The sequence below is a fragment of the Plecotus auritus genome (genome assembly GCF_963455305.1).
Source record: "Plecotus auritus genome assembly, chromosome: X".
Lineage (NCBI taxonomy): Eukaryota > Metazoa > Chordata > Mammalia > Chiroptera > Vespertilionidae > Plecotus > Plecotus auritus.
Genome location: NC_137784.1, coordinates 2290957 through 2316875, shown reverse-complemented (window position 1 = coordinate 2316875; position 25919 = coordinate 2290957). Strand labels below are relative to the sequence as shown.

The 25919-nt window shown below is 54.9% G+C and overlaps 1 protein-coding gene across 5 annotated transcripts in view; it reads right to left on the bottom strand.

Annotated features, from left to right (window-relative positions):
- Window positions 1-25919, bottom strand: part of STS (steroid sulfatase) — a 248920-nt gene that overhangs the window by 196687 nt on the left and 26314 nt on the right. For all 5 annotated transcript variants that reach the window (XM_080653588.1, XM_080653591.1, XM_080653592.1 and 2 more), the window contains exons 2-5: window positions 7928-8068; window positions 4636-4757; window positions 4397-4519; window positions 704-1127 (exon numbers count right to left, since the gene is read on the bottom strand). In XM_080653588.1, coding sequence (XP_080509714.1) covers window positions 704-1127; window positions 4397-4519; window positions 4636-4757; window positions 7928-8064 — 806 coding nt within the window. In that variant the 5' untranslated portion in view covers window positions 8065-8068. The remainder of the gene's footprint in view (window positions 1-703; window positions 1128-4396; window positions 4520-4635; window positions 4758-7927; window positions 8069-25919) is intronic.

The window sequence follows — 25919 nt, the reverse complement described above, 5'->3', positions numbered from 1 at the left end:
GGGGTTGGGGGCCATGTGGCTGGGGGGCCATAGGAATGCGGGGCCATGAGGCTAGGGGGGCCATGGGACTGGGGGGCCATGGGACTGGAGGATGTCATGGAACTGGGGAACCATAGGGCTGGGGGCCATGGGGCTGGGGGCCATGGTGTTGGGGGGCCATGAGCCTGGGGGCCATGGGGCTGGGGAGCCATAGGGCTGGGGGGGGGCCATGGGACTGGGGGCCATGGGGTAGGGGGGCCATGAGCCTGGGGGCCATGTGGCTGGGGTCCGTGGGACTGGGGGGGGGGCGTGGGACTGGGAGGGCCATGGGGCTGGGGGGCCATGAGGCTAGGGGGGCCATGGGACTGGGGGACTATGGGAATGGGGGGCAATGGGACTGGGGGGTGTTATGGAATTGGGGGACCATAGGGCTGGGGGCCATGGGGCTGGGGCGGGGCCATAGGGCTGGGGGCCATGGTGTTGGGGGGCCATGAGCCTGGGGGCCGTGGGACTGGAGGGGGCCGTGGGGCTGGGGAGCCATGGGGCTGGGGAGCCATGGGCCTGGGGGACAATCGGGCTGGGGGGACCATGGGGCTGGGGGGTGGCCATGGGCCTGGGGGACAATCGGGCTGGGGGGACCTGCCGGGCCTGCCCCTCCGTGGAGAAACCCGAGCCCAAGTTCCCCAGGCGGCACGGGCACAGCGGGACGGGACGCGGCACCCACCGTCGTATGAAGCGGGCGGCGTCCGCCGTGAGCCGCTGGGTGAGGTTGTCGTAGGACAGGGGCTGCTGGCTGACGGCCCGGTCCCGCATGAGGAAGCAGTTGAGGGGCCGGAAGAAGTGCAGGAAGCAGAGCAGCAGGCCCAGGAGGGCGGCGGCCAGCAGCAGCAGGCCGAGGAAGACCAGGCCGGGCACCTGCAGCAGCCCCAGCCAGCGCAGCGCGCCCAGCGTCACCAGCGCGATGGCCAGCACCTGCAGGGGCGCCAGCACCAGCAGCCGGATGGCCTGGGTGAAGACGCTGCCCGCCCCCGGCTTGCAGTCCCGCAGGTTGGTCACGGGCAGCCCGTGGAAGTAGTCGAAGCCGTGGCTGGACGGGTGGTGGCAGAAGTCGGTGTTGTTGTGGCAGTGGGTGCCCAGGTGCCACTTCCCTGGGGACACGAACGGGGGAGAGGGGGGGAGCGGGGAGGGATTAGGCCCTGCAGACAATAGGCTCTGCTTCCCACACTCGGAAGAGGAGGATCTTTCTGCCTGTTTTCTATTTGTTTATTTTTCTAAAATATATTTTCACTAGAGGCCCCGGTGCACGAAATTCGTGCAAGAGTAGGCCTTCCTTCCCCCGGCTGCCGGCTCTGGCACCCGGGACCCGGGTTTCCCTCGCAGCCCCGGCTTCATCCGGAAGGTTGTCCAGTCTAATGAGCGTATTACGCTTTTATTATTATAGATTGATGTCAGAGAGGAAGGGAGAGGGAGAGCGAAAAACATGAATGAGGAGAGAGAATCATGGACCGGCTGCCTCCTGCACGCCCCCTACTGGGGATGGAGCCTGCAACCCGGGCGTGTGCCCTTGACCGGGAATCGTACCCTGACCTCCTGGTTCATAGGTCGGCGCTCAACCACGGAGCCACGCCGGCCGGGAGCTTTCTGCCTGTTTATTAGCCAACGTCCTATTTCCCGGGACCCTACAGGGTTTTTTTTTTTTTTTTGCTTCCTTTCCCACAAATACGAGGGTATTAACTCACTCTACCAGAAAACAAGGAGTAATTTAGTGACTGGGGAAGAAAAAAAAAAAAAAAACTAAAACAAAAGACAAAAACCTAACCTATTTAGCCCTAGCTGGTGTGGCTCAGTGGATAGAGCATCGGCCTGCAGACTGAAGGGTCCTGGTTTTGATTCCCGGTCAAGGGCACATGCCCGGGTTGTGGGCTCGATCCCCAGGAGGGGGCGTGCAGGAGGCAGCCGATCCATGATTCTCTCTCATCATGGATGTGTCTCTCTCTCTCCCTCTCCCTTCCTCTCTGAAATCAATAAAAATATATTTAAAAAAACACCCAAAAACGAAACATATTTCATGTGCTTGAGATGTAACTATATAGGAAAAAAACATGCATTCTTCCGAGATGGATTTTTTTTTTTTTAAACACACTTCCTTGAAATTAGAGTCTTGGAACCGACTCGATTTTGTTCCCTGAATGTTAACCGTGGAAATGAATCCTTTCTCAAAACACACACACACACACACACACACACACACACACACACACACACACACACAAATGGGCCCCTGAGGCAAGATGAAATCATACTCATAACTCAGCCATTATTTTAAGTACCTATGAACATTTCTTATAAAATGTTCATTATGCCACTAAATTAGTGAGGGTCTCACACACACACACACCAAAGATGATGGTTTTACGACAACACGTGTCAGGAATGACAATGCTCATTCTTCCCTATGAGATTTTCTAGGATTCGTCTGACGACCGTCCTGTGGACACAAGCGTGTCACGTGAAAAGGGAGAAGGCGCCCTCGCTGGTGTGGCTCAGTGGATAGAGCGTCGGCCTGCCGACTGAAGGGTCCCAGGCTCAATTCCGGCCAAGGTCACATGCCCGGGTTGTGGGCTCGATCCCCAGTAGGGGGCGTGCAGGAGGCAGCCAATCAATGATTCTCTCTCATCATGGATGTTTCTATCTCTCCTCTTCCTTCCTCTCTGAAATCAATAAAGAAATATATATTTTTTTAAAAAAAAAGGGAGAAGGCATTACTTGTATCCATGGAATAAAATCGATATGGGAATATCGACTGAGACCAATAAGGATGCAGTTTTAGTATTAAAAAGTGAAAACGAAAATCTTTACCAATAGCATGGTGTGTATTTGTGGCTTTGTATGCTCCGTGTGTGTAACCGTATCTATTAACAACCATCTGTTCCATCTGTCGGTCTCCTTCATCCATCTAGCCATCATCCACCCCATCTATTGTCCGATTCTTGTCTCTATTACTTATCTCATGTGTCTTTCCATCTGTCCATCCATCCATCCATCCATGCATCCATCTATGCATCCATTCATACATCCATTTCATCAACTGATCTATCTATTCTGTCTCTGTGATTTATCTTATCTATCTTTCCATCTATCTGTCTGTCCATTCATCCATCCATCCATACAACCATTTCATCTATGATCTATTTATTCTTATCTGTTTCCTTCTGTCCATCTATCCAATCATCCATCCATTTCATCTATTGATCTACCTATTTTTGTCTGTCTCTATTACTTATCTCATGTATGTTTCCATCTACACATCTGTCTGTCCATCCATCCATCCATGTATTCACCATCCAATTCATCTTTCGATCCATATATCCTTGTCTCTATCATCTATCTCATCCAGCTTTCCTTCCATCCTTCCATCCATCCATCCATCCACCCACCACCCATCCATTCATTCATCATCCATTCCATCTCCTGTTTTATCTATTCTTGTCTGTCTCTTACTTATCTCATGTATCTTTCCATCTACACATCTGTCTAGCTGTCCATCCACCCACGCATCCATCCATCCATCCATCCATCATACACTCCATCTACTGGTATACCTACTCTTGCCTGTCTCTATTTCTCACCTCATGTATGTTTCCATCTACACATCTGTCTGTCCGTCCGTCCACCCATGCATTCATCCATCTGTCCACCCATGCATTCATTCATCCATCCATCCATGCATTCATCATCCATTTCATCTTTTGATCTATATATCCTTGTCTCCATCACCTAGCTCATCAGTCTTTCCATCCCTCCATTCGTCATCCATTCCATCTCCTGTTTTATCTCTTCTTGTCTGTCTCTTACGTATCTCATGTATGTGTCCATCTGTCCATCCATCCATGCATGCACCCATCCATCACCCATTCCATGTACTGGCCTACCTATTCTTGTCTGTCTCTATTACTTATTTCATCTATCTTTCCATCTACCTGTCCATCCGTCCATCCATCCATCCGTCCGTCATCCATTTCATCTATTGATTTATATATCCTTGTCTCTGTCTCATCTATCTTTCCATCTACCCATACATCCACCTGTCCATCCATCTTTCTGAGTGCCTATCGTTATCTATCTATCTATATATATCTATTCATCCATCCATCCATGCATCCATCCATCCATTCATCTATCTTCCATCTATCCATCTATTCATCCATGTATCCATGTAACCACACACATCTACACATTCAAATAGCCCAGGTAGGCACTGTGTTTTAAATTAGAACCAAAATCATTTCTCCCCGACTTAAGCTGTGCCCTCTGTATCAGCAATGTCAATCCAAAGAAGGCTGCTCTCGTCCCCTCCCCCCAACTCTTCCACCCAACCTGCCCAGCTCCTGGCCTCCCCGCCCGCCATGGCCCATACCTATCAGAGCTGTGGCGTAGCCCTGGTCCTTCAGAAGTTTGGCGAACGTGACCTCAGTATTGGGAAGCCCTCCCGAGGAGGCCGAGAAGAGGAAAACTCCGATTCGTGTCTGAGACGCCATTCCTGGGGCAGGAGAAACCCGCCATGAGGATGGGGGGGACCCTGACGACAGACGCTGGGAGGGTACCCCAAGGAGAGGAGAGGGAGAGGACGGCCCAGGGACCCAGCCAGGGGGTTACCTGATCGGACGGGGTACCGGCCGGTCATAAAGGCTGCCCGGCTCGGTGTGCACAGGGGCGAGGCCGCGAGGTGCTGCGTGAGTTTCACTCCCCCTTTGGCCAACCTGTCGATGTTGGGTGTCCTGGAACACAAGAGACACGTTACCCACGATGCCTCTGGAATCGCTGCTCTGTCCGCGGCGTGTCGTGAGGAGTCACCTCTCGCCCACTTGGCGTGGCTCAGGGGTCGAGCATCGACCTACGGACGGAAGGGTCCCGGGTTCGATTCCCGGTCAGGGCCCATGCCCGGACTGCGAGCTCCATCCCCAGTAGGGGGCGTGCAGGAGGCAGCTGATCCATGATTCTCTCTCAACATGGATGTTTCTCTCTCTCTCTCCCTCCCCCTTCCTCTCTGAAATCCATAAAAATATATTTTTTAAAAAAAGGAGCCCTAACCTGTGTGGCTCAGTGGATAGAGCATCAGCCTGCGGACTGAAGGGTCCTGGGTTCGATTTTGGTCAAGGGCACTTGCCCGGACTGCGAGCTCCATCCCCAGTAGGGGGTGTGCAGGAGGCAGCCGATCCATGATTCTCTATCATCATGGATCTTTCTCTCTTTCTCTCCCTCTCCCTTCCTCTCAGAAATCAAACAACAGAACAGAACCAGGTGGAGGCCCAACGGATCTGGGTCTGGCTTGTTCAGGGTCCTCACACTGCCCACAGAAGCGGATGTGTGGGTTCATGCTGAATTACACGGGGACTCCGGAGTCACCTAAATGTGAGAGCTTCTTCTTCTTTATTTTTAAAAATATATTTATTACTAGAGGCCTGTCACACGAAGATTCGTGCAAGAATAGGCCTTCCTGCCGAAACCGGTGTGGCTCAGTGGATAGAGCGTCGGCCTGCGGACTGAAGGGTCCTGGGTTCGATTCCGGTCAAGGGCACGTAACTTGGTTGCGGGCACATCCCCAGTGGGAGGTGTGCAGGAGGCAGCTGATCGATGTTTCTAACTCTCTATCCCTCTCCCTTCCTCTCTGTAAAAATATCGATAAAATATATTAAAAAAAAAAAAAAAAAAAAAAAGAATAGGCCTTCCTTCCTCTGACTTCACTCCCGGCCACCCAGGAGCCTGCAGGTCCTCGCTCCCGGCAGAGCACCACTCCTGTAGCTTCCTCCGCCACCCGCCCTCCCCCTCATAGCAGGTATCCTGCCCTGCCCAGACGCTCCACACCCGCATATGCAAATTAACCCACCATCTTTGTTGGGTTAATTTGCATACTCGCTCCTGATTGGCTGGTGGTTGTCGCGGAGGTACGGTCAATTTGCATATGTCTCTTTTATTAGTGTAGATTGATTTCAGAGAGGAAGGGAGAGGGAGAGAGAGAGAGAAACATCCATGAGGAGAGAGAATCATGGATCGTCTGCCTCCTGCACGCCCCCTACTGGGGATGGAGCCCACAACCCGGGCATGTGCCCTTGACCGGGAATCGAACCCGGGACCCTTCAGTCAGCAGGCCGACGCTCTATCCACTGAGCCACACCAGCCAGGGCAATGTGAGAGCTGCTGACTTGACAGAGGCATGCATAGTCCTGGTTTATTTACTTACTTTTCTTTTTTTTTCATCCTCACTGGAGGATATTTCCCCATCGATTTTCAGAGAGAGTGGAAGGCAGAGGGAAAGACAGAGAGAAACATCGATGGGAGAGAAACACACTGATTGGCTACTTCCTGCACAGACCCCCTGACCAGGCCCCGGGCCGAGCCGGAGCCCCACAACCCGGGCGTGTGCCCTTGACCGGAATCGAACCTGGGACCCCTCGATCCGCAGGCCGACGCTCTATCCACTAAGCCACACCGGCTAGGGCGTCAGCCCTGGTTTATAACAACGGAGCGAGTCTGGAAAATGAGCTACTGGCCCGGCCGGCGTGGCTCGGTGGTTGAGCGTCGACCTATGAACCAGGAGGTCACGGTTCGATTCCGGTTGTGAGCTGTGCAGGAGGCAGCCGATCCATGATTCTCTCTCATCATGGATGTTTCTCTCTCTCTCCCTTCCATTCTGAAATCAATAAAAATGTATTTTAAAACAAGAAAGAAAATGAGCCTCTGTGGGGAGGGGGAGGCACACGCTCAAGGCCTTGCTCCATCCCCCCGACCACAGGCCCCCCGTTACCTCCGTGCCCCCAAACAAGGAAGGTCTGGAGACGCTTCACGCTGCTCTTCCAACCAGAGCCGAGAGGAGGCCCCTAACCAGTCCTCCCAGCCTCTGCATGTCCCACGCACGACACCGCCACACATGCTTCCTAACGCCTGTATCTGCACGGATCCACGTGCAGTCACAAGGGATCCACGTGCAGTCACAAGGGATCCACGTGCAGTCACATGGGGATCCACACGCAGCCACACGGGATCCACACGCAGTCACACGAGGATCCACATGCAGCCACACGGGATCCACGTCCAGTCACACTGGGATCCACACGCAGTCACATGGTGATCCACATCCAATCACACGGGGATCCACGTCCAGTCACATGGGGATCCACGTCCAGTCACACGGGATCCACGTCCAGTCACACTGGGATCCACACGCAGTCACATGGGATCCACGTCCAATCACACGGGGATCCACGTCCAATCACACGGGGATCCACGTCCAGTCACACTGGGATCCACACGCAGTCACACGGGATCCACGCACAGTCACACGGGGATCCACGTGCAGTCACACGGGATCCACATCCAATCACACAGGGATCCACGCGCAGTCACACGAGATCCACGTCCAGTCACACAGGATCCACGTCCAATCACACGGGGATCCACGTCCAGTCACACTGGGATCCACACACAGTCACACGGGATCCACGCACAGTCACACGGGGATCCATGTGCAGTCACACGGGATCCACATCCAATCACACAGGGATCCACGCGCAGTCACATGGGGATCCACACGCAGTCACACAAGATCCACATCCAGTCATACAGGATCCACGTCCAATCACACGGGGATCCACGTCCAGTCACACTGGGATCCACACGCAGTCACACGGGATCCACGTCCAGTCACACGGGGATCAACACGGAGTCACATGGGATCCACATGCAGTCACACGGGGATCCACACGGAGTCACATGGGACCCACTTGCAGTCACACGGGGATCCACGTGCAGTCACACGGGACCCATGTTCAGTCACACGGTGTGCCACGGGTGGGCTTTCCACGTTTCCATGCGGTCTGTGCGGTCTGTCAGCGGGACGCCAGCCTACACCCGCGGCCTCGTGTCTACAGGGTGGACGGCCGCGCCCTACCTGAGGGTCTCGTTGCCATAGCAGCCGGGGTCGCCAATGCCCAGGTCGTCCGCCATGATCAGGACGAAGTTGGGCTTGGAGGGGGCCCGGCTCTGGGCCCCCCACAGGACCATCAGCAGGAGCAGCACGCGCCTCATCGTCCTGAAACGTCAAGGGGGCGAGACGTGAGGGGTGCGGCAGGCGCTGGGCCGTCCACGTCCCTCCCCTCCCAGGTGTCCGGCGAGGACACCGACCCGGGGACAAGCCGTCACCGGCGACAAGCTGTCACCGGCAGCCCTCGGGGAAGGCGTTGACCCGCTCCTCCCCGTGAATCTGTTTCCAAGCAAAACCTCTCCTCCCCCGTGCAGAGCGGGGACGCCGAGGTCACAGCCTAGACCAGCCGTGGGCAAACTACGGCCCGCGGGCCGGATCCGGCTGTTCTATCCGGTTCTCTTGCTCTCCCTTCCGCTCCTTTACTTTGAATTTATATTCGTTCACACAAACACTCCATCCATGCTTTGGTTCCGGCCCTCCGGTCCAGTTGAAGAACCCATGGTGGCCCTCGAGTCAAAAAGTTTGCCCACCCCTGCCCTAGACCAGAACGCGGGTTCTGAGGAGACAAACGTAACCTCGGCCGCCTCCCGCCGTCTCGTCATAGAAGGGGGACCCCACCATCAGCTAAGGGTTCTCTACGGGGACCCTGGGAAGACACGTGTTTCATGAAGATCGCGTGTCCCGTCCGGCTGGTGTCATTCAGTGGTGGAGGTCACGGCTCGGTCCCCGGTCAGGGCACACGCCCGGGTTGTGGGCTCCATCCCCAGTGGGGGGCGTGCAGGAGGCAGCCGGTCCATGATGTTCCTCTTTCATCACCGATGTCTCTCTCTCCCTCTCCCTTCCTCTCTGAAATCAATAAGAACATTTTTTTCCCCCAAAAAAACACCACAAATTCCTTAACCTGTGCAGCTGGTGTGGCTCCGTGGTTGAGCGTCAACCTAGGAACCAGGAGGTCAGGGTTCGATTCCCGGTCAAGGGCACAGGCCCGGGTGGTGGGCTCGATCCCCAGTGGGGGGCGTGCAGGAGGCAGCCGGTCCATGACTCTCTCTCATCACGGATGTTTCTCTCTCTCTCTCTCCCTTTCTCTCTAAAAATCAGTAAGAACATATTTAAAAACACACACACACACACACACACACACACACACACACAAATTCCTCACCCTGACCAGCTGCTGTGACTCAGTGGTTGAGCGTCAACCTAGGAACCAGGAGGTCAGGGTTCGATTCCCGTTCAAGGGCACATGACCGGGTTGTGGGCTCCATCCCCAGTAGGAGGCGTGTAGGGGGCAGCCGATCCATGATTCCCTCTCATCATGGATGTCTCTCTCTCTCTCTCTCTCTCTCTCTCTCTCTCTCTCTCTCTCTCCCTCTGCCTTCTTCTCTGCAATCCATACAAATAATATCTGGGACTTCAGGTGACGGATCCTCTCCACCCCACATCGTCACCATCTCGGGGGGGCCCCTCGTGCCCGCGGGGGACCCGGGGAAAAAGGCATTCCAAGCGTCTGTGCTTGGCGGGGAGAGACTGGGTCTAGCCGCAGAATACTTATGCTGAAGGAGGGCGAAGGCCCATTAATAATGATTGATAGCTCTATTAATTTCCGAGTCGCCGCGGCAACAGCCCACCATTCATCGTGCCCCACGAGGGGCTCGGGGTCGGTATTAGGCAGCCTGGCGTCAGGAGCACCCTCGAGCCCAATTAAGAGCAAGGCTCGCAGAGGGGACATTTTTCCACGCCGCCCGGAATGCCACCGCATACAAATGATCACCTTCTCCCCCCGAGCATGGGCCAGGGGTCCTCACACTTTTTAAACAGGGGGCCAGGTCCCTGTCCCTCAGACCGTGGGAGGGCCGGACTATCGTTTAAAAAAAACAACTATGAACAAATCCCTATGCGCACGGCGGGCCCGGGACGCGTCGGCTGCTAAGCAGGACAGGCAGCGGCACCCGGCGGGCCGGATCCATGTCCTCGGCGGGCCGCCTGTGGCCCGCGGGCCGTCGTTTGAGGACGCCTTACAACAAGGTGTTCATGAAGACATTTTTTATTTATTTATTTATTTATTTATTTAATATATTTTATTGATTTTTTACAGAGAGGAAGGGAGAGGGAGAGAGAGTTAGAAACATCGATGAGAGAGAGACATCGATCAGCTGCCTCCTGCACGCCCCCACCTGGAAATGTGCCCACAACCAGGTACATGCCCCTGAGCGGAATCGAACCCGGGACCCTTCCGTCCGCAGGCCGACGCTCTATCCGCTGAGCCACACCGGTGAGGGCTATAAATCGTGTCTTATCTTTATTCATGTGTCTTATCTGTGAAGGACAGGAAATGAGCACCTTTTATTTATTTATTATTTTTTTAAATATATTTTATTGATTTTTTTTACCGAGAGGAAGGGAGAGGGATAGAGAGCTAGAAACATCGATGGGAGAGAAACATCCATCAGCTGCCTCCTGCACACCCCCCACTGGGGATGTGCCAGCAACCAAGGTACATGCCCTTGACCGGAATCGAACCTGGGACCCTTCGGTCCGCAGGCCGACGCCCTATCCACTGAGCCACACCGGTGAGGGCCATAAAGACGTTTTTCAGACGATGAAAAGGGAGTCCGTTCATAGGAGCACTTTGCCATCCCACGAAGCCTGCCCCCAGCTATGAAAAGCTCGGCACGTTCACTTCGGAAAGACAACACCCCTCCCCCTCCCCCCTCTCCCCTCCCCCCTCTCCCCTCCCCCCTCCTTCAAAAACTAAATTACGTTTTCGGAACAAGGGTCCATTGGGCCCAGAGGCAAGAAGGCAAGACGAGAGGCTATTTTGAGAAAGCCGCCGTTCCTAAAATAAGAACGCGTCACGCAGGAGGGGGGAGCGAGACAGAAAGGGCATTTTCATCGCCGGAGACGTAATTACAGGAGAACGGGTTCATTCCGGGAAAACTGCCCCCTGCGCTTCCATCGCAGAGATTTCACCGCGGACGGACGGGGTGATGCTGAGGGTTTGCGGGGCTGATGGCAAACAGGCTCCCCGAGATCCTGCACTGCAAACCCCATGTCCGTTCAGGGCCGCGGTCGGCAGCCTCAGGAGTCCACAGAGCCCAATACCTACAGGACGATGACGGACGTTTCTTTGGAGAGCCCCATGTTTTAAACTTCGACTCTCTAGGTAGGTACCTTGCTATGAGCCTCATTAGGGTCCTCCTAAGCTGGCCCCTGCTAAAAACTCCAGGGCCCAAAGAGCCGCAGGGGGCTCGCCAGCCGCCGTTTGCCGGCCACGGGCGTAGGGGGAAAATACGCAGCTTTTGTTCAAGTCAAACGACAGAGGGTAAATGAAATTCCCATAGAGGTCCTGCTTTAAACTCCTAGAGAAAATGGCCCTGGCCGGTGTGGCTCAGTGGATAGAGCATCGGCCTGCGGACTGAAAGGTCCCGGGTTCGATTCCCGGTCAAGGGCACAGGCCCGGGTTGTGGGCTCGATCCCCCAGGAGGGGGCGTGCAGGAGGCAGCCGATCCATGATTCTCTCTCCTCATGGATGTTTCTCTCTCTCTCTTTCTCCCTCTTCCTTCCTCTCTGAAACCAATAAAAATATATTTTTTAAAAAAAGAAAGAAAAACGGTCCGCCCAGCCAGTGTGGCTCAGTGGTTGGGCTTCGACCTATGAGCCAGGCGGTCACAGTTCAATTCCCGGTCAGGGCACATGCCCAGGTTGCGGGCTGGATCCCCATGGTGGGGTGTGCAGGAGTCAGCCAATCAGTGATTCTCTTTCATCATCATAGATGTTCCTCTCTCTCTCCCTCTCTGAAATCAATAAAAGCATCCTATATGACAAAATAAAAGCCTAATATGCTAAGTGTCTAGTCGACCGGTCGGCTGTTCAACCAACCAAAGCGTAATATGCTAATGATATGCTAAGGCCACTCAACTGCTTGACTGCTCGCGATGACGTGCACTGGCCACCAGGGGGCAGACGCTCTGACCAGTAGGTTAGCTTGCTGCTGGGGTCCGGCCGATTGGGACTGGACACACCCTAGAGCCCTCCGGTGGTCCCTCCCCGGCCGGCCAACCTCCCGCGTCTCTCCCCGGCCCCGATCGATCGTGCACCGGTGGGGTCCCTCAGCCTGGCCTGCACCCTCTCGCAATCCAGGACTCCTCGGGGGATGTCGGAGAGCTGGTTTCGGCCCGATCCCCGCAGGCCAGGCCGAGGGACCCCACCGGTGCACGAATCCGTGCACCGGGCCTCTAGTACCAACTATAATTGAATCAGTTACCGTACATTAGTTTAGGAATATGAATAAAGAAAACGTACTGTTTAAATCCTCATCCGAGGATATGGTTTCTCTATTTTTATTTTCTTCATATATTTTTATTGATTTCAGAGAGGAAGAGAGAGAGAGAGAAACATCCATGAGGAGACAGAATCATGGATCGGCTGCCTCCTGCACGCCCCCTACTGGGGATGGAGCCCACAACCCGGGCATGTGCCCATGACTGGGAATTGAACCGTGACCTCCTGGTTCCTAGGTCGATGCTTAACCACTGAGCCACACTGGCCAGGAAGGGCCCCTATTATTCAATTCGGGATCCACTATTCTTTTACTCTAACGTCCAACATCAATATATATATAATACACGTATATACATTTATGTGTATGCATCCTATACCATAAAAGGCTAATATGCAAATTACTCCCTCCACCGGGAACTCGCCCGGGAGTTTGAAGAGGTGGGGGGCTGGCTCGCCAACTGCCCTCCTCCACACCCAATTGACCCCGATTGGGGGTGGGGCAGGCCAGCCAACCTCCTGTGTCCCCTCTCCCTGGCTGGCCTAGCCCTGTCAGCCCTGATGGGGGCGGGCCGGCCAGACCCCACCTGTGCACGAATTCGTGCACCGGGCCTCTAGTATATACGTATGTTTAAATACATATATGCGAGTAGCAAAAAATGTAAAAATGTGAACATAGGCATATGCCTGGGTTGTGGGCTCGATCCCCAGTGGGGGGCGTGCAGGAGGCAGCCGATCCATGATTCTCTCTCATCATGAATGTTTCTCTCTCTCTCTCTCTCTCTCCCCCCCTCCCTCCCCCTCTCCCTTCCTCTCTTTAAAATCAATTAAAAAATATATTTTTTAAAAAATTGTGCCTACAGCAAAAGAAACCATCAACAAAACAACAAGAAACCCCACTGTATGGGAGAACATATTTGCAAATGATATCACTGATAAAGGTTTAATGTCCAACATCTACAGGCAGCTTATACAACTTAATAAAAGGAAGATAAATGATCCAATAAAAAAATGGGCAACGGACCTAAATAGAATCTTTTTTCAAAATAAGACAGAAGGAAGGCCAAGAGACACATGAAAACATGCTCAAAGTCACTCATTATCGAGAGATGCAAATCAAAACGACAATGCGATACCATCTCACACCTGTCAGAATGACTATCATCAACAAATCAACAAACGACAAGTGCTGGCGAGGATGCGGAGAAAAAGGAACCCTCGTGCACTGCTGGTGGGAATGCAGACTGGTGCAGCCACTGTGAAGAACAGTATGGAGTTTCCTCAAAAAGTAAAATGGAACTCCCATTTGACCCAGTGATCCCACTCCTAGGAATATATCCTAAGAAACCAGAAACACCAATCAGAAAGGATATATGCACCCCTATGTTCATAGCAGCACCATTCACCATCGCTAAGATTTGGAAACAGCCTAGGTGCCCGTCAGCAGATGAGTGGATCAGAAAACTATGGTACATCTACACAATGGAATACTATGCTGCGGTAAAAAAGAAGGAATTCTTACCATTTGTAGCAACCTGGATGGAATTAGAGAACATGATGCTAAGTGAAATAAGCCAGGCAATGAAAGAAAAATACCACGTGATCTCACTCATTTGGGGATAATAAAGAACATTATAAACTGATGAACAAAAAGATAGATACAGAGGCAGTAAAGCATCAAACAGACTGTCAAATTACAGCGGGAAGGTTAGGGAGAGGTGGGGGAAATAAGAGATCAACTGAAGGACTTACATGCATGCATATAAGAGTAACCAACGGATGCAAAACATTGGGGGGTGAGGGCATGTATGGAAGTGGGGTGGGGGGGGGCCATGGTAAGATATGTACACATATAATACCTTAATAAAAAAAGAAAAAAGAAAAAAAAATTGTGCCTAGGTGGTGACGATTTTGCAGGAATGGGTGATGTTTCGCCGGGAGCACAGAAGGCAGACAGTGTCTTTAACTTGACTGAGTGGCTGTGCACAAAGGAAGCTTTAGCTGCCGTCTTAGACGCCAGAGCCAGGACTGGGTCCAAATCGAGGAGCGTGATGTACCGGGAGCTGCAGACGACGGCCCCATCGGCCAGTCAAACCCTCTCTCTCTCTCCTGCCGCGACCTGGCAGACACCGAGAGACCCCATCTGTCCGGGAAACGGCGGAGCGATTCGTTCTCGAGGACGTGGGGAGTTTGAACAAAATGACGAGTGTGATCCTGCCCAACACGGAGACTCCATCCGTGCACAAGCAAACCCATCCTCTCGGATAGGCTGACGTGGAAGGAAAATAGAGAGCGTGCCTGGTGAGCGAGAAACCCAGGAGAGTAAGCAGGCTCATCCCTTCGTACAGGGGACTGACTGCAGGAGGTTCCCTGCTCTGTGCCCCAGACCTTGGATGGGACCGCAGACCTGTGTGCCTGCTCTGTGCCCCAGACCTTGGATGGGACCGCAGACCTGTGTGCCTGCTCTGTGCCCCAGACCTTGGATGGGACCATAGACCTGCCTGCTCTGTGCCCCAGACCTTGGATGGGACCACAGACCTGCCTGCCTGTTCTGTGCCCCAGACCTTGGATGGGACCGCAGACCTGTGTGCCTGCTCTGTGCCCTAGACCTTGGATGGGACCGCAGACCTGTGTGCCTGCTCTGTGCCCTAGACCTTGGATGGGACCATAGACCTGCCTGCTCTGTGCCCCAGACCTTGGATGGGACCATAGACCTGCCTGCCTGTTCTGTGCCCCAGACCTTGGATGGGGCCACAGACCTGCCTGCTCTGTGCTCTAGACCTTGGATGGGACCACAGACCTGCCTGCTCTGTGCCCTAGACCTTGGATGGGACCATGGGGACCTGCCAGCTCTGTGCCCCAGACCTTGGATGGGACCACAGACCTGTGTGCTGTGCCATAGACCTTGGATGGGACCACAGACCTGCCTGCTCTGTGCCCTAGACCTTGGATGGGACCACAGACCTGCCTGCTCTGTGCCCCAGACCTTGGATGGGACCACAGACCTGCCTGCTCTGTGCCCTAGACCTTGGATGGGACCACAGACCTGCCTGCTCTGTGCCCCAGACCTTGGATGGGACCACAGACCTGCCTGCTCTGTGCCCTAGACCTTGGATGGGACCATGGGGACCTGCCAGCTCTGTGCCCCAGACCTTGGATGGGACCACAGACCTGTGTGCTGTGCCCTAGACCTTGGATGGGACCACAGACCTGCCTGCTCTGTGCCCCAGACCTTGGATGAGACCTCTTGATGAAATAAACGCAACAGAAACATGATTCTGACTAGTGTGGCTCAGTGGTTGAGCATCAACCCAGGAGCCAAGAGGTCACCGGTTTGAATCCCGGTCAGGGCACATGCCCCGGTTTCGGGTTCGGTCCCCAGTGGGGGGAGAACGAGCAGTGATGTCTCTCTCCCATCGTTGTTTCTATCTCTTCATCTTTCTCCCTTCCTCTCTCTTCTAAAAATCAACAACAACAAAAATATTTTAAAAACAAGCCAACAACATATAACATCATCGTTAACAAGTAACCTGGCAACCTAATGGAATGACGGGTCATTGAAATGCCGTGGAACAGCCAGAAACACAATTTGCGTCTCACTCCTTAGCCCCCTCTAGAAGCCCTTCCTGGCATTGCTCTACCAAACCTCACACAGAACCCTCACAATCAACGGAAACGAAGCAACAACCGATTTGGAAAACACACGGCGATGTTTGATGAGAGAGCACACGGCGATGTTTGATGAGAGAGCACGCCACAGGAACAGGGAGCTAGCTGCCCGTGAACTTGGCGGCTGGGTCTGTTTCAAGGTTCAAGGCATCGCCAAGTCCCGCCCCCACCCCTGTCCCCCTGTCCTTGGAGATGTACGCGGGCGGGTGGCGGAGGTGACGGCCGCTTCCTTCCCCGATTCTGCTCATGGTTCCCGCACTGGCCGGCGCTTCTTAAGCAGGTGATCGGAAGCAACCTGGTCCCTGGAGAGAGGCCTGTGCGGCCAAGGTCTTGGCAAACGTTCCCCCACCGCTTGGCTCTGCGGCTGGGGGCGGGCCCGTGGCACCCTTCCGCAGGCCGTGCGGGTGCAGACACGCCCCAGGTCACATTCTCCGTGGGTCCCCCCTAGACTCAGTATACGCTCCCCCTTTCAGCTCAACAGCGACAAATAGAAGAAGACGCTGTTCGCTTGACGTCAACCACGGACGATGCTGAATCTCGCCCAAACCTTGAGATCTTTTTTTTTTAAATATATTTTATTGGTTTTTTTTACAGAGAGGAAGGGAGAGGGATAGAGAGTTAGAAACATCGATGAGAGAGAAACATCGATCAGCTGCCTCCTGCACACCTCCCACTGGGGATGTGCCCGCAACCAAGGTACATGCCCTTGACCGGAATCGAACCTAGGACCCTCCAGTCCGCAGGCCGACACTCTACCCACTGAGCTACACTGGTGAGGGCTCCTTTCAAGAAATTATTGTTCTTGCCTGGCCAGTGTGGCCCAGCGGTTGATCAATGACCTAGGAACCAGGAGGTCAGGGTTCGATTCCCGGTCAAGGGCACATGCCCAGGTTGCAGGCTCCATCCCCAGTGTGGGGCGTGCAGGAGGCAGCCGGTCCATGATTCTCTCTCATCACGGATGTTCTCTCTCTCTCTCTCTCTCTCTCTGAATCAATAAAAACATATTTTTTTAAAAAAAAAAAAAAAGAAAAAATGACAACGTATCTGAAGCAATGTGGTGTGTCTCCACGTCACATGATGGGGCCTGGATGGATTTCCATCCCACCACATACAACGCCCCGATGTTGACCGGTTGAGTTTAACACTATGGCGGCCTCGACACCTGGAAGACAGCTGGGTTCGAATTTATGAAGCAAAACCAACACCTTTCCGCGCGCTGAACGTGATCGCAGTGACCCCGCGAGGAGCAGAACGTTACAACCGCGGAACGATCCTGGTCGCCAAGAGGGCCGTTTCGATTTTTCCGACGCCTCAGACTAGTGTTGGCCGAGTCCCTGTGGACGAAAAGGGGGCCATGTGCTGACCTGACCGGCTCGGGGGAGGCCCGCCTGGTGGCCTTGCAAACTCAGAGACCTAAAGTCACCCCAAAGGATGGTCTGAAATGAAACCTTTTAACTAAAAAGCAGTTTCTGGCGGGTCGTCACCTCCTAGGCTGGTATCTTCCCTGACAAGGTCAACCTTCACCTGAACTGAGCCTACTGTCTTTTTGCATCTATGGTAACGCTAGAGGCCTGGTGCATGAAATTTGTGCATGGGGGGGGGGGGGGGGCGGGTCCCTCAGCCTGGCCTGCACCCTCTCCAATCCGGGACCCCTCGGGGGATGTCCGACTGCCGCCTTAGGCCCGCAGGGATCGGGCCTAAGCCAGCAGTCAGACATCCCTCTCGCAATCTGGAACCGCTGGCTCCTAACTGCTTACCTGCCTGCCTACCTGATTGCCCCTAACCGCCCTACCCTTTCGGCCTGATCGCCCTTAACCGCTCACCCCTGTCGGCCTGATTGCCCCTAACCACTCTCCCCTGCCGGCCTGATTGCCCCTAACTGCCCTTCCCTGCCGGCCTGATCGCCCCTAACCGCTCTCCCCTGCTGGCCTGATTGCCCCTAACTGCCCTTCCCTGCCAGCCTGATCGCCCCTAACCGCCCTCCCCTGTCGGCCTGATCGCCCCTAACTGCTCTCCCCTGTTGGCCTGATTGCCCCTAACTGCCCTTCCCTGCTGGCCTGATCGCCCCTAACCACTCTCCCCTGCTGGCCTGATTGCCCCTAACTGCCCTTCCCTGCCAGCCTGATCGCCCCTAACTGCCCTTCCCTGCCGGCCTGATCGCCCCTAACCGCTCTCCCCTGCCGGCCTGATGACCCCTAACTGCTTCTGCCTTGGCCCTCGCCACCGTGGCTTTGTCCGGAAGGACGACCGGAAGACGTCTGGTCTATCGGGTCTAATTAGCATATTACCTTTTGATTAGTATAGATACCCTTGAAACGTCAGGGTAACTTGTACGTTCCCTTTCTCCAGACCCTTCAGGGTACAATGCACCAGGGCAGAGACCACAATCCCCTCATCGTCACTGAGTTCATTGCTGACTGTTACCTGTCCTGCACCCCCCTACGTGAAAGAATCCTTTTACTTTTTATCCAATCCCAGAGGTTCCCCGCCCCGCCACCTCACCTCCCTAATCTCTCCCCAGTGGATTTCAGGTGACCCACTCACGCCCCCTCTGACGGTTACGGAGAAAACACGGTGAAAAACCGCCTTTCTCCGGAACATTCTCCCCATCGGTGGAGATTCCGCTTCCCGGCCATTGTCCACAGTTTGGCTCAAACCAACTGTCAAAGATGGGAGAGCTGTCCCGGCTCCCATTGAGACTCAGGGTGCCATCATAGTTTTCAGAGGGTCCACGGGTGACCTGACATTTCCGATGGAGAGCTACGGAAATAAGAGCGATTATCCTCGCTCAGACGCCGCAGAACGCCAATGGCTCATTTGCAAAGTTGCACTGGCTGGGCGGTGACATTCTTCATGAGCCCTACGGTGTGCCAGCCACCCAGGCTCCGGACCCTGGTCCTGGCGGAGGCCGTGACCTTGGGGTATGTCCGTCCACACCCCACAGAACGCCACCTTCCCAGATGGTTCCCGAAAGCACCTCTCAGCTTCTTCACCCTTCACCTCTCTGTGCACGACCTCACCTTATGAACCCCGAGTTTCAGAATGACAAGCCCAACAAGCGGGGTTCGATGTCACCCCGGGGCCTGACAGTTGGCAGATCGGTCTTCACAGCCTTCTTCTTTTTTTTTTTTAGTATCTATCTATCTATCTATCTATCTATCTATCTATCTATCTATATATACTAGAGGCCCGGTGCACGAAATTGGTGCACGGGAGGTGGGACCCTCAGCCCAGCTGGCACCCTCTCGCAACCCAGGACTCCTCAGGGGATGTCTGACTGCTGGTTTAGGCCCGATCGCGCACATATCTCTTGCAATCGGGACTGCTGGCTCCTAACCACTTGCCTGACTGCCTGATCGCCCCTAACCACTCGCCTGCCTGCCTGATCGCCCCTAACCACTCTCCTGCCTGCCTGATCACCCTTAACCACTCCCCTGCCTGCCTGATCGCCCCTAACCACTCGCCTGCCTGCCTGATCACCCCCTAACCACTCGCCTGCCTGCCTGATCGCCCCTAACCACTCACCTGCCTGCCTGATCGCCCCTAACCGCTCGCCTGTCTGCCTGATCTCCCCTAACCACTCACCTGCCTGCCTGATCACCCCTAACCACTCACCTGCCTGCCTGATCGCCCCTAACCACTCTGCCTGCCTGATCGCCCCTAACCACTCGCCTGCCTGCCTGATCGACCCTAACCACTCTGCCTGCCTGATCGCCCCTAACCACTCTGCCTGCCTGATCGCCCCTAACCGCCGCTGCCTCGGCCCCTGCCACTGCGGCTTCATCCGGAAGGATGCCCGGAATGACGTCCGGAAGGTCATTCGGCTGTCCGGTCTAATGAGCATATTACGCTTTTATTATTGTCGATATTTATTGATTTCAGAGAGGAAGGGGAAGAGAAAGAGATAGAAACATCCACGATGAGAGAGAATCACCGATCGGCTGCCTCCTGCGCGCCCCCTACTGGGGATCGAACCCGCAACCCAGCCACGTGCCCCTGACCGGGATCGAACCTGGGGACCCTTCAGTCCGCAGGCCGATGCTCCATCCGCTGAGCCAAACCGGCTCTAGCCGGCCTTCACAGCCTTAACATTTTACGCTCAAAAAGGGCCATGGATTGAGTTTCTAAAATGTGTGTAGGACTTTAAAAGCATCTTTCATTGTCTAAACACCACTTCCCCTCGGTGGAACCAAGTCCCATGGTCTTTGCTTGGCAACGGACACACGAAGGGTTTTGCCCGGGCCGGCGTGGCTCTGTAGTCAAGCGCCGACCTAGGAACCAGGAGGTCAGGGTTCGATTCCCGGTCAAGGGCACATGCCCGGGTTGCGGGCTCCATCCCCAGTAGGGGGCGTGCGGGAGGCAGCCGATCCGTGATTCTCTCTCATCATCGATGCGTCTCTCTCTATCTCTCTCTCTCTCCCTCTCCCTTGTTCTCTGAAATCAATACAAATACATTTTTTAATAAATTTAAAAAATAAAACATAAACCACGAAGGGTTTTCCGGAGGGACCGTAAGCACCCCCCTCTCTGCAGACACGGGCTTGAGGCAGGATGGGGATCCCCCAGGTCCCCGCGGGCAGCTCTCCTTGCCGGTATCGGCCCCATAAGTCACATCTGACGGTACGAGGGTGGTTTGTCAACACTGGAGCGTGGCATTTAAACGATGATTTACGGGCAGATTCATAATTCGTTGCTTTCGGTGGGAAAGTATTCAATCCTGGTAGCCCAGGGCGGGTGGGGGTGTGGGATTTACAGCGGATGGGGCCTCTCTCGCGCCCGAGACTTTTACAAATGAATTAACGCTTCATAAACAGCCCCTGAGTCCCGCCCAGCGCCCAGCACCCAGCACCCAGCAGCCAGCGCAGTCACATTCATCAAAGGAACCCCTTTCACAGCCACAGCAAAGCCCGCTCTCAGACGTTAGCCTGGGTGCTGGGGAGACTGTGAGCGTGTGGCCCAAACCACAGGGCTCACTCTTACGGGGGATCCAGCCCGTAAGCCGGGCGTGTGCCCTGACCGGGAATCGAACCGTGACCTCCTGGTTCCTAGGTTGACGCTCAGCCACGGAGCCGTGTTGAACAGAGACAGAGAGGAAGGGAGAGGGAGAGAGAGAGAGAAAAAAAACATCCATGAGGAGAGGGAATCATGGATCGGCTGCCTCCTGCACACCCCCCTACTGGGGATGGAGCCCGCAACCCGGGCATGTGCCCTTGACCGGGAATCGAACCCTGACCTCCTGGTTCCTAGGTCAATGCTCAACCACTGAGCCACTCTGGCTGTGCTAAATCTTCCAAATTTTTTTTATTTATTTACTTAAAAATACATTATTATTGATGTCAGAGAGGAAGGGAGAGGGAGAGAGAGAGAGAAACATCCATGAGGAGAGAGAATCATGGATCTGCTGCCTCCTGCACGCCCCCCACTGGGGATAGAGCGTGCAACCCGGGCGTGTGCCCTTGACCAGGAATCAAACCCTGACCTCCTGGCTCCTAGGTTGACGCTCAGCCACTGAGCCACGCCGGCCGTGTTAGGTGTCTTTTAAAGGGGTGCTTCCCTCCATCAGGGTCGGGTGTGATATCCACTAAAAGACCCAGAAATTTGGCTCAGTGGATAGAGCGTCGGCCTGCGGACTGAAGGGTCCCGGGTTCGATTCCGGTCAAGGAAACGTGCCTGGGTTGCGGGCTCCTGCCAGGCCTGGGGTGCGGGTGCAGGAGGCAACCCATCGATGTGTGTCTCTCACATCGACGTTTCCCTCTGTCTTTCTTTTCTTTTTCTAATTTTTTAAAAACATGTATTTTATTGATTTCAGAGAGGAAGGGAGAGGGAGAGAGAGAGAGAAAGATCCATGATGAGAGAGAATCATGGATCGGCTGCCTCCTGCACGCACCACACTAGGAATGGAGCCTGCAAACCGGGCATGTGCCCTGACCAGGAATCGAACCCGGGACCCTTCAGTCCACAGGCCGATGCTCTACCCACTGAGCCACACCAGCCAGGGCTCTCTCTGTCCATCCCCCTCTGTGTGTTTCCCTCTCTCTTCCACGCTCTCTAAAAATCAATGGGAAAATATCCTTGGGTGAGAATTAAGAAAAATAATAATAATAATCTATACTAATAAAAGGGTAATATGCTAATTAGACCGGGAGACTTTCCGAGAGACCTTCCGGATATCCTTCTGGACAAAGCCATGGTGGTGGGGCGATCAGGCCAGCATGGGAGGGCAGTTTGGGGTGAGTAGGCTGGCGGTGGGGGGGGCAGTTGGGGGCAAGCAGGCCGGCATGGGGGGCAGTTAGAGGTGATCAGGCCGGTGGGAGGGGCGAGCAGGCCAGCAAGGGGGGGGCAGGTGGGGGCGAGCAGGCCGGCAGGGAGGGCAGTTGGGGGCAAGCAGGCTGGTGTGGGGGCAGTTGGGGGCAAGCAGGCTGGCGGGGGAGGGTAGATGGGGGTGAGAAGGCTGGCAGTGGGGGGCAGTTGGGGGCAAGCAGGCCGGTGGGGCGGGCAGTTAGGGGTGATCAGGCTGGAAGCGGGGGGCAGTTGGGTTGATCTGGCCAGCAGGCAGAGTGGTTAGGGGCGATCAGGCAGGCCGTTGAGCGGTTAGGAGCCAGCGGTCCCGGATTGCGAGGGGGATGTCCGACTGCCGGTTTAGGCCCGATCCCTGTCGGACATTTCCCGAAGGGTCCCAGATTGGAGAGGGTGCAGGCTGGGCTGAGGGACCCCCCCCCATGCATGAATTTTGTGCACCGGGCCTCTAGTAATCAATAAAAGACCCAGAAACTGAGTTGGGGTAGCCCCGGGGACCGCGCGAGCATCTTCATCCATCTGTTGGGGGCGTTTGGTCTCCCCGACATTCTGCGGAGACAGTCCAGCCATTCATTCACGTCCCGAGTCCCTCACCTTTTCCCCAAGCTCCCGGACCTCCCTGTCAAAGTCACGGTGTGGCTCAGTGGCTGGAGCGTCGGCCTGCGGGCTGAAGGGTACCGGGTTCAATTCCCGGTCAAGGGCACATGCCCAGGGTTGTGGGCTCCATCCCCAGGAGGGGGCGTGCAGGAGGCCGCTGGTCCGTGATTCTCTGTCCTCATGGATGTTTCTCTCTCTCTCCCTCTCCCTTCCTCTCTGAAATCAATACAAATATATTAAAAAAAACAAACAAAAAAAAACACCATCTCGTGACTCATGGCTGGAATGATACGTGTTAGGGATGAATTAATGGGACCTGGGAGCGGAACTTGGCCCCGTAAAGCCAGAGATAACGGCGCCTGAAACGGCGGCATTCCAAGTGCACGTGACGTTAACGGCCCCCTGTCTCTGGCCTCCAGATGGACGGACGGATGGACGGATGCCCCCCCGCCCCCCCCCCCCCTCGGGACACGGTTGACACGCTGCAGGCTGAGCCGAGCGAGGCAGAGAGAGGCCAGCAGGTCAAAGCAAATAAAACCGGGGGCCGCCCTGGAGAGCAGGCGGGCGGAGGGGACCCCCCACCACACCCTGTCTGCTCCGGCGTCCCCCCCAGGCACCCCCCCCCGCCCGCCCCGGCCGCCCAGGGCAAGCTGAGCTGCATGCTCCACTCAACACTGGCTCAGAGCCTCCTGCGAACAACGCCCACTTCCCGGGGGCCTGGCCGGCGTCCTCCCCAGACATCCAGGCCTCGGCCAACAGCCCCACGCCCCTCTCCGGCCTGGGCAGGGGCGCCGGCGGGTGTGAGGGTCCATGGGGACCACCCCCCCCCCCCCCGGCCGGTTTATCCCCTGGGAGCGATGTGGCCCTGCCTGTCCGCTGACCTGGTTCCTGGGCTCCCCCCTCCCACGTGTGACACCGGAGTCGGAAAGGCCCTGGCGATGGCCGCTCCCTGGTGCTGTGGGGCGGAGAGACACACGCCTCCCCCCCTCTCCGCCCCGTGCAGACACAGGAGCTCCCGGCCGCCCGCCGGGGACACGCATTCCTCCTGTGCAGGCTGGGACAGGACGAGAGGCGGTCCTCCACGCCGAGCGGCTCAGACGCGAAGAGACAGCCGGGCCAGTGTGGCTCGGGGCTTGAGCATCGACCTACGAACCAGGAGGTCAGGGTTCGATTCCCGGTCAGGGCACAGGCCCGGGTTGCAGGCTCGGCCCGCCCCCCCCCCCCACCCTCCCCCGGGGTAGGGGGTGAGCAGGAGGCAGCCGATGCATGATTCTCTCTCATCATGGATGTTTTTCTCTCTCTCTCTCTCTCAAAATCAATGGGCCCTGGCTGGTGTGGCTCAGTGGATAGAGCATCGGCCTGAGGACTGAAGGGTCCCAGGTTCGATTCCCGGTCAGGGCACATGCCCAGGTTGCAGGCTCGGTCCCCCAGCCCCCCCATAGGGGGTGAGCAGGAGGCAGCCGGTCCATGATTCTCTCTCATCATGGATGTTTCTATCTCTCTCTCCTCCCGCCCCCCCGCCCCGTCCCTTCCACTCTGAAATCAGTAAAAATATATTAAAGAAAAATATCCCCAGGGGAGGATTTAAAAAAATAATAGTAGTAATAAATTATACGTCAATGAATAAACAGATAAATAAGTACATGATGGAGAGAGGATAATTCCTCCTTAAAAAAAAAAAAAAAAAAAAAGGAAAAGATGGCTTTTGCCCTGGCCGGTGTGGCTCAGTGGATAGAGCGTCGGCCTGAGGACTGAAGGGTCCCGGGTTCGATTCTCGGTCAGGGGCACAGGCCCGAGTTGCAGGCTGGACCCCTGACAGGGGGCGTGCAGGAGGCAGCTGATGCATGATTCTCTCTCATCATGGATGTCTCTCTCTCTCTCTCTCTCTCTCTCTCTCTCTCTCCTTTCCTCTCTGAAATATCTTCTTTTTAAAAAATACATATATATATATATATATTTATACATATATATATATATATATATATATTTTTTTTTTTTTTAAAGGTGGAAACAAATCCAATGTGCACCAGCAGAAGAATGGACAAGCACTCGATGACCCGTGCTCACCGTGGAATACTACGCAGCCATGAAAAAGGTGCCGCTGGGACACACGGGGCAACGTGGGTGGTCCCTGAGCCCACGATGGTGAGTGACGGACAGCCAGACAGACACAAAAGGCCACATGGTGTGTGATTCCATTTATTCTTTATTTTTTTAAAACATTTTTTTAAAATTGATGTCAGAGAGGAGGGGAGAGAGGAGAGAGAGAGAGAAACATCCACGAGGAGAGAGAACCACGGACCGGCTGCCTCCTGCACGCCCCCGACTGGGGATCGAGCCCGCAACCTGGGCAGGTGCCCTTGACCAGGAATTGAACCCGGGACCCTTCAGTCCGAAGGCCGACGCTCTATCCACGGAGCCACACCAGCCAGGGCAAAAGCCATCTTTTCCTTTTTTTTTTTTTTTAAGGAGGAATTATCCTCTCTCCATCATGTACTTATTTATCTGTTTGTTTGTTTATTTATTTATTTATTTACTTACTTATTTATTTATTTATTTATTTTAAATATGTTTTATTGATTTTTTTTTACAGAGAGGAAGGGAGAAGGATAGAGAGTTAGAAACATCGATGAGAGAGAACCACGGACCAGCTGCCTCCTGCACGCCCCCGACTGGGGATTGAGCCCGCAACCCGGGCAGGTGCCCTTGACCGGGAATCGAACCTGGGACCCTTCCGCCCGCAGGCCGACGCTCTATCCACGGAGCCACACCGGCCAGGGAGGGGCATGACTTTTTCGTTCCATTCATTCTGTTCCAGGGGGCGATGAAAACGCTGTCGAGCCGAAACCGGTGTGGCTCCGTGGATAGAGCGTCGGCCTGCGGACCGAAGGGTCCCGGGTTCGATTCCGGTCAAGGGCATGTACCTTGGTGGCGGGCACATCCCCAGTGGGGGGCGTGCAGGAGGCAGCTGATGGATGTGTCTCTCTCATCGATGTTTCTAGCTCTCTCTCCCTCTCCCTTCCTCTCTGTAGAAAATCAATAAAATATATTTTAAAAAAATAAAATAAAATCTTAAAAAAGAAAAGAAAAGAAAACGCTGTCGAGCCAGAGACAAGGT